The sequence below is a fragment of the Hipposideros armiger genome, unplaced genomic scaffold (assembly GCF_001890085.2).
Source record: "Hipposideros armiger isolate ML-2016 unplaced genomic scaffold, ASM189008v1 scaffold_653, whole genome shotgun sequence".
In the NCBI taxonomy this organism is placed as follows: Eukaryota; Metazoa; Chordata; class Mammalia; order Chiroptera; family Hipposideridae; genus Hipposideros; species Hipposideros armiger.
This window is the reverse complement of record NW_017732003.1, coordinates 915,664-924,333: the sequence shown is the minus strand read 5'-3', so window position 1 is coordinate 924,333 and position 8,670 is coordinate 915,664. Positions and strand designations below refer to the sequence as shown.

Here is an 8,670-nt window from a genome sequence, read left to right as displayed (position 1 = left end):
TGTGCTTTGCGTTCACTAGACTCACCCGAGGCTACTGAACGGCACTGACTGAATCGCACCAGGTGAGTTCCAGGACGGCAGTGGACCTGCAGGGCAGGGAGTGGCCCAAGGGCCACAGTGATGCACAGTGACATGGGGGAGCCTGGTCCCCCTCACGCTCTTCTTTCTGGAAGTGTCTCTGGAAGGTGTCCCCAGAGGGAGTGTGGTGAGGAAGCACGGAGCTCTCTGCATCAGAGGGCTGGCCCAGCAGGCTTCAGTGGAAATGGCTGCGTCCGAGTTGCTCCCGCTTTCAATGCGACTATCAGGGCAGCTGCTGCCAGGGGCCCTTCTGAGGGGCTCAGACCCCAAGGGAACTTAGCCACGGCCCCTTTGGCTCCAGACTCTTGACCCTGCCCTACGACTGTCCAGTGCACAACCCTGACCTGCAGCCGAAGAACTGTGTCTCTTTGGAAGATCAGACATCTCTAGTTTTGGTAGAACAGGTGTTCTAAATAGGACTGCAGAGCACGTCTCTCTGCGACAAATTGTAAATCCTGAGGTTCCTTTGAAAAATTCCTAAAAAGCAGGCTATGCAAAAAACTTGGGGTGAAATGGGTTGCCTATGACATCCTGGAATGTTCTTAGCTTGTCCACACTTTTGTGGTAATTTGCTGGCAAAGGGATGTGATTTCTTACCTTGCCTCCCTCCCCAGATTCTAGAATTTTCCAAGTCCCAACCATCCTCTTCGTGCTGTTCTTTGCATGAAGCAATCTTCACCTGGCTTGGGTGATGCAGTGTCAGGGCCACCTTCTCTCCCTTTGTACGTGCTGACGTTGGCCATGTGACTCCAGCTTGAATAGTCCTGAAATTTGGGGCTTGGGGCTTGGGACATAAATTTCACCCCCCACTGATTCAGCAACCTTAACGGCCAAAGAAATCTGAGGATCTCTGGAATGAGCCACTTTCCCAAAACAGTGAATTCTGCTTCTTTTGTCACATATTTTTGATAATTTTTTATTTTCCTCCCCTGATTTCAAAACGTATTTTTCCTGTTTGCTGTTTAATTGGTAAAATGGCCATAAATTCAAATCCAAAATCCTTAAAACCCACCAAAAATGTACACAATAACTTCTGTTGCATGCCGTTTTCTTGGCACTAAATACCTAGGATTGCTCTTGGCAAAACTCCTGATTTTTATATTTTATGGCGTTTAGTTGTTTTTCCTAAAAAAGAAAAAGAAAATCTTAGTGGCCAGTTTTTCCCTCTGAACAGTCCTGAAGTCAAGTCTAATAAGTTTGTGCAAGAGAAAACACACTGGGATTCCACCCGATTATTTGGTTTCCACAAATAAGGATAAAGTCTGTGAAACTCGATTATTGCTGCTGACGGAGCAGGCTGTTGGCAGTGATGTATTCCCACTGACATCGCGTGGCACGACGCCAAAACTCAGAACCAAACCATGCTGGGCAGCTCCCCCATGTGGGGGCCCAGTAAGAGGAAATGAACAAATTTTCACTCTCGTGGGGGAACCTATTAAACAATGAAATACTCCTTCCCTGCCTGTTAAATGAGATAATGCAATCAATCCCCAACCAACAACTGCTTTGCCAAATCTAGGACGCAGAGCTCTGTGGAGTGAATGCTGCATCGCTGGGAACTACTTTTATCATTTTGAACCATGAATAACCCCCCACCATTTCTCTCTTGACCAAAACCTCTGCGTTTCATGATGAATCAGCTAAAATCTTTCCGAGTGTCCGGACCTCTGCTGTCACATGCAAGGAATACATTTCCTTCATACCAGGAACTCGTTTTAGGGTCAGAAGAAATAGAAGACAGTGTGTGGGAAAGGCCAGATGGCCTGGCGCCAATCACTTGCGGGGCTTTTAAAATTCCCGAGGAAAAAGATGGGTTCAGTCCTTATCTCATTTCTTTTTATTTTTCAGAAACAGTTTGAGTTGCTGAAGACAGGATTTCATTTCAGGCTTCCGAATAGCTCATCAGGAATATAAAGCATTGCCCTATTTAAAAAACATATTGTTCGTGTAGAAGCATCCATTTCCCATTAGAGAGCTGACAAGGTCTTGACAAGCTAATGCTAAGTTGCATTTTTTTTCAGGAAAGAACCATCTTCCAGCATTTTCCACAGTGCTTTACCGGGTAAAAAAATTTGACACCCTCCAATGGTTGCTACCTCCTTTCCTGCTCAAAGCCAGCCTCCTGGAAAGTTTTCCAAGCTAAGTCTCAATTTACATAGCTCGAGGAAGTGGGTGTGGCTAACAGGGTTTTGACTCCAAGTCCAATTTGCAGCAGCGAAGCATGCCAGGAAAATGTCCCACTTTCAATTGTCTGTTTCACTCTTGCTGCTAAATTATGCTTTTGTAATTTAAGTATTTTCATTAAAATGTCACGTCCAATGACAGCAAAGATGAAAAGGTAGAGAAATTTGATAGGAAATACAGAGAATTATAGCACACTTCATTCAAACACCCTAGCTTGAAATCGAACTTGCTATTATCATGTATTCTGGGAACAGTGTCTGCTAAGCGGCTGTGATAGAAATGTTCCGCGCGCAGAAACCTAACACGGGAAAATGGAACAGGAGCGGCCTGCACGAAGAAATGAGCAAAACCAACCAGCCCATACCTGCAATTCCTTCCTTTTATTCCAGGGGCTTGGATTTTTCACAGCAAGGGGACAGGCACAGCAAGAGGTGTTGCCTTCACTTCTGTGTCAAGTGGCCCACAAAACAGGAACCAATGAAAAAGCCAACAGGACAAAAAGAAAATGAGACTTGCAGACATTTCTAACTCTGAAATGCATTTAAAATGATTGCTTCTCAATTAGCTGAGACCAGATGTGATAATGAGCCTCTGATAACAGGATTTCCTCCTGCCATCCCATCCCTAGAGGGGGATGCTCGCACTGTATTTTGAAGAACACCTAAGATTTATGTTCTCCTCCACAAGTACCTGTGAGAGTTGGAGAGTCTTTCAGGACACCTCCACACGTATAAGTGACCCAGCCTCTCTTTGGCGTGGTCATATATTCCTCAATATGGAGGTGGCCCTGGGATCCAGTGAGCGGAGCAGATGGCTGAAACATCCACATGCAGCCTGTCTTGAACACACATAACACTCCAGCCGAAGGAGACACTCCACAGTTAGCCCTTCCAGTGGAATTTTATTATATACCCAACTCATCGCAATAGCAAAGCAAAGTGAACATTGAACTTGGCACAGGAACAAGAGAGAAAGGATTCTGGCTTTGAACCCTTCTCCTAATCACAACAGATCACATGAAGCTGATTACATCAACTTACAGATTTCTGCTTTTCTCTGGCAAAGGCCTCAAAGGATAGCAAGAGGGAGTTTCCCCAAATAAGGATCCGACGGCACACCCACGTCGGCACCAAAGATTGAACATGTCAAAGAGAAGAAGCAGGTGGGTCAACCGCTCAACAAATCATATTTGCTTAAGCTGATTCAGATGGGCGTGCTTGACTTTAGGAGGTTGTGCAAATGGAAACACATGATTCCAAAACACGGGAATAACTAGAAGTTCCCACCGAGTCCTCTGTAGGTCTTGTATCTTCTTCCTTCCTGGGCCTTTAGCCATTTCCCAAAAAGATAACAATCAACCTACCTTCAGAGAAGATTTGGAAAAAGAGGCAACTAAACTATTGAAATGGAATTTGTTTTTCTCACTGAAACGCTGTTTTTTTAATTTTAAGTAAGAGTAAGCACATGAGCTAATGACCAGCATGGCGACAGAACTCCATGTGCGGTTCAGCACCTGTTCTGTCTGGCCTGTTGGAATGAGGATCCTTTTAGGTGAGGGTAACAGCTGGACCCCGGCTGCCTGCACCCCCACCCAGGCACAGGACCCTGGGCAGAATCTCAACAGAGGTAGTTTTTTCACTTTTATACCAACAATACTATGGAAGTATCGAGTACAAAACAGTAGGTTTCCTTTCCGCTCCACCATGATGGGCAGGCAGTCTTTCATCTTCAGAAGAGGCTGGTGAGGACCTTTGGGTGATGGTCTCCTCTGAGTGATGGTCTCCTCTGAGTGGATTTTTCTCCCATCCAGGACACAGGGAGACCCAGAAAAGGGGCCTGCGGCTGTGTCTCTGACTGAGAAGGGGGCAGGATGGTTATGTCACCAAGCCCCAGGTGGCTTCTCCTGCCATGGTATCGTGAGCCTTCTTGTACCACTCGGACCCTGGTTGAGGCCCGACGCAAAATACCATTCAATGCAATGAACGCACAAAGCTCCCCGTTAGCTACAAGGAGTTATAAACTACATGTGCTCATTTCTCCAGAGACCGGAGGAAGGAGAACTAGCCACGGCTGCTTTTTTTACTTGGTGGCACATCTAGACAGTGTCGTATACCAGTCACATAAAGCCTGAAGCCCAATGCACTCTGTTTTGGTTTAGAAGGGTGTGTTTTTTATTGTCGTTTTGTTGGAAGTAGGGAAGAAGAAGAGAGCTTTAAAATCAAGAATCAAAATACAGTGAATGCGGAAGGCATCTGAGAGCAGCACAGACTTAAGACTAGTGGACATAGGAAGAAACGTTGCCTTTTAACCCCTGCCTGCTGCACTTGAAATTTAATTGTCTTAATAGTTGAGTTCAAGGTTGCTTGAGTTCAGGCTTTGCTCCTTATTTCCAGCGATGCCGGACAAGAGAGGACTCATCGCTGACCACCTCGGGGTCTCGCGGGAGGTGGCGACACCGGAACGGAAGGAGGAGCAGGATGATTAAGATAAGAAGGATGATGCCACACACGCTCATGAGAGTATAGGAGACGATCCACAAAATGGGCTCATTCAAAGGCAGGGTGGGGACACAGTTGCTGGCTACGTCGTCTGTTGAGAAAGGCCCAGAAATTTCAGACACCGGAGCACCTGCGATTTCTGAGGAGACAGAAGGGGAAAATCCACAGCTATGAAATGAGCAGTCCACCTCTAACATATTGCCCAAGACACATCCCATGCTTCATCAGAGCAGTCCCACTGGCACCAGGTTGCGCCGGCTCAGGCATCGGAGGGAGTCTTGGTGGCAGCGTGCCTGCAGGGTCCCACCCCCTGCGGCTGGAATGACAACATATTTCAAGGAAGTAGGTGTTGAACCTACGTGGTGGAGAGCAAGGTACAGAAGTGCACACAGGGAAGCACCAGGCGCTTCGTGGGGGCTGGCAGGGCGGAGAGCTCTGCAGACGAGGGAGCACCAGTTAGTCCCTGGTCGGGATAGCGGTGTCAGCTGGTTGTGAGAGAGGAGGTGAGAGGAACCAGCAAGGGCAGTCGCGTCTACCGCCGAAAGCTCAGCCACACCTGCCCGAGTCATGGGGACTTGCCCGGGCGGAGTCACCTGGGTTCGTGCTTCCTGTCAGTTCTAATTCTACAAGGTGGCGGCTCTCGTTTTAGTTTTTTGAGGACCCTCCATACTGTTTTCCATAATGGCTGCACCATACGATCCAGCAATTCTGGGTATTTAACCAGAGAAAATGAAAACACTAATTTGAAAAGACATACGCACCCCTATGTTCACTGCAATATTATTTACAGTAGCCAAGATGTGGAAGCAACCTAGGTGTCCATCGATAGATGACTGGATAAAGAAGATGTGGTCCATATATATAGGGGATATCATTCAGTCATATAAAGAATGGAATCTTGCCATTTGCAACAACATGGATGGTCCTAGAGGGCACTATGCTAAGAGAGATAAGCCAGACAGAGAGAGACGAATACCATGTGGTTTCACTTATATGTGGAATCTAAAGTAAAACAGATTTGTAGAATTAGAGATCAAACTGATGGTTGCAGGAGGGAAGGGGGGTTGGGGAATGGGTGACAAAGGTGAAGGGGGGTTTCGTCAATGCTATTATGCTAAGTTTGCATGGTGACACGTGATTGCTACTTAGTGGGGTGACCACATTGTAAGGCATGTAAACATCCAATCACTATATCGTACACCTGAAACAAATATGATATTGTGTGTCAACTATACTTAAATACAAAATTAAAAAAAAGAGTAGATTAAACAACCACACACACACAAATTCTGCCATCGATGGTGTCCGCACATCAGCCTGACCCACACTATTACTGGGGACCACAACCACCCGGGTCCACTGGCCCAGGAGCTCCTAGGCCACCCCACGCTTGTCCCATGTCATGTCTACAGTGTATGGAGAACCAGAATCAAGAGCGGTAAACAACTGAACACTGAATACGTGAAATGACTGGTAACAAAGAGAAACCAGCTAAAATCTACCCAGGTGACGTCTGCTAGCCAACTCTCGGATGATGCTCTTATTGGGGAGGAAGTCGATAAGATTTCTGCAACCAGGTTTGGGGATTATCAGTATGCCACTGAGCTACACAAGACTTATCTGCCCTTTTCAGGAGTGTAGAATTTGTTTGGCCTTTTGAGTTTGACTTCGAAAAAGAAAAAAGGCCTCGTTAACCATTGCGCCCATATTTAATTGCGGAAATGAATACTTAGGCACCGGAAGATCATATTGCTAAGCATTAAGTTTTCGATGGCTACAGCCACTAGATCCTAAGTCCTCTCCAATAAGATCCCTTTTCACCGAGGAAAGCAAGAGTCAAAATAACAATGGCCTTAAAAGAATGGTTTACCATGAGGGAAGAAACAGTCTTGACGGATACATTTCCTTGAATGTGCATTCCATGTGAGGATGCATGGCTTTTTCTAAGTGTCCAGGGAGAGAAAAACAGTGAACAAGAGCCTGCAAATATCTAAGAGCAAAGGGAAGCCTTCGGTTAATCCAGACCCCCAGATGTCTGTAGCTGTAATGAGCAAAAGACATCCCACAGGCCAAATCTGGCCTGCCGTCTCTTTCTGAAAATCAAGTTTTGTTGGACCACAGCCACATTCATTCATTTCCATGTTGTCTGTGGTTCCTTTCTTGCTGTACAAGCGGACTGCAGCAGCTGTGACAGAGACCATCTGGCCCACAAGCCTAAAGTATTTACTACCTGGCGCTTTGTGGTGAAAACTTGCCAATTTCTGGTCTGTAGCATAAAAGTGCAAACATTTAACAAACATTTACAAGAACTAAAAAGAAGGCTATTCTTATTACAAAGGCAGTACAATGCATATTTATGGTATAAATTTGGAAAATATAAGGAAATAAAAATAAGGACAGAAAAACACACTCAGAAATAATCAATATTCATATTTTAGAGTATAATCTTTTTCTAAGCATCAATTTTTTAAACAAAAATGAGACCATGTAGGACATGCTGTTTTGCAAACTATATTTTTACTTCTCATGTGATAAAAATCTTTCCAAGTCATTTAATTTTTATGACTACACAAAAAAAAACCATATTATGGATGTATCAAATTTGCTTACCAATCCCTACTTATGATTCCTTAAGTAGTTTTCAATAGTCCTACCATTATAAACACTGATGTATGAAATACCTTGTACCTAAATCTTTGCTCATATTCTTAAGTTTTTAAGAATGAGTTACTAAAAGTAAAATTATGGGTCATGGTATGGTACCTTTTAAGCATCTGGACACATGCTGACAAAATACCCACAAGAACAACCGAGCCAGGGTCCATGCCCACCAACGAGGTATGGGAGAGCCTAATTCCCACCCTCGCCAGCATTGTCAAATACAGAGAAGAACGGTGGTCCCCAACACAAGGTCATAATGCTTACAATTCTCTGATTACTAGTAGGGGGAACCATTTAAAAAAATATACTCAATGGCCACTTATAGTTCTATAATTTCTATCATTTTCTCATTGATTTGTAGGAATCCTTCATATGGCAAAAATTTTTGTATGTTGTAAATATCTTTTCACAGTAGGTCATTTTGTTTTTAAAAATTTATTTACTTCATAGACAGTTTAACAAATACAATTATGAATGTGAAACATGCTCAGTGCAAAGACAATACTCTAATCCAGTAAGCCATAGAGAAATTAAATATCACTTGAAACCACTTCTGCTTCCAGACAAGATGGAGTAAGAGGGACCTGATTTACCTTCTCACCCAAAATAACTGAAAAACTGGATAAAACGGATGGGAAAAAAAAAGACTCTGCAGGTTTTGGAAATTGGGCGAGGAGAGGTTGTAATTTCAGAGATGGTAAACGGATAAAGCAAACCCCACAACTACCCAGCTTACTGATGTGGCAAAGCTTCTCGGGTGTGGCACAGAAGGGAGACACAGGCCAAGGCTGGCAGCCTCCCTGAGTTGGGGTAACAGAGATAGAAAAAGCTGTTAGAGTTTGCAGGAAGAGTAATGGACAGGAGACAGCTGCACAGAGAAAGTCCACATGTCTTCAGAGGGCCTCCCTTAAGCCTTCAGCTGAGTGCTGACCAAAAAATAAGTGAAGTCTGGTGAAAGAACCACTCGAAAAGCTTAGAAGTAAAAGTGCTCGGAGCCCACATATAGGGCTGAGAATAGTGCCTACTGTCAGTTGTTTCCTATTTCCCACAGTGAAAGAGAAAAACCAAATTAACAGGGCATACGAGTACTAAGGGTCTTTCCTCTGAAATAGAAAAGTTAACCATAGACCAAACAGTGCTTTGACCCCACCTAATGATGTTTATAAGCAAGACAAGATAGGATCAACTCTTTCTAAGTAACTTAATTTACCAAGAACAAATCTCAAGTATATTTCTTTTTTTTTTTTTT

At 44.3% G+C, this 8,670-nt stretch overlaps 1 protein-coding gene across 1 annotated transcript in view; it reads right to left on the bottom strand.

Annotated features, from left to right (window-relative positions):
- Positions 1 to 679: 679 nt before the first annotated feature.
- The window catches only part of BACE2 (beta-secretase 2), an 87,778-nt gene continuing 79,787 nt past the window's right edge, over positions 680 to 8,670 (bottom strand). The window contains exon 9 of the mRNA XM_019626041.1: positions 680 to 4,899. Within this exon, the coding sequence (XP_019481586.1) occupies positions 4,646 to 4,899 (254 nt within the window). The 3' untranslated portion in view covers positions 680 to 4,645. The remainder of the gene's footprint in view (positions 4,900 to 8,670) is intronic.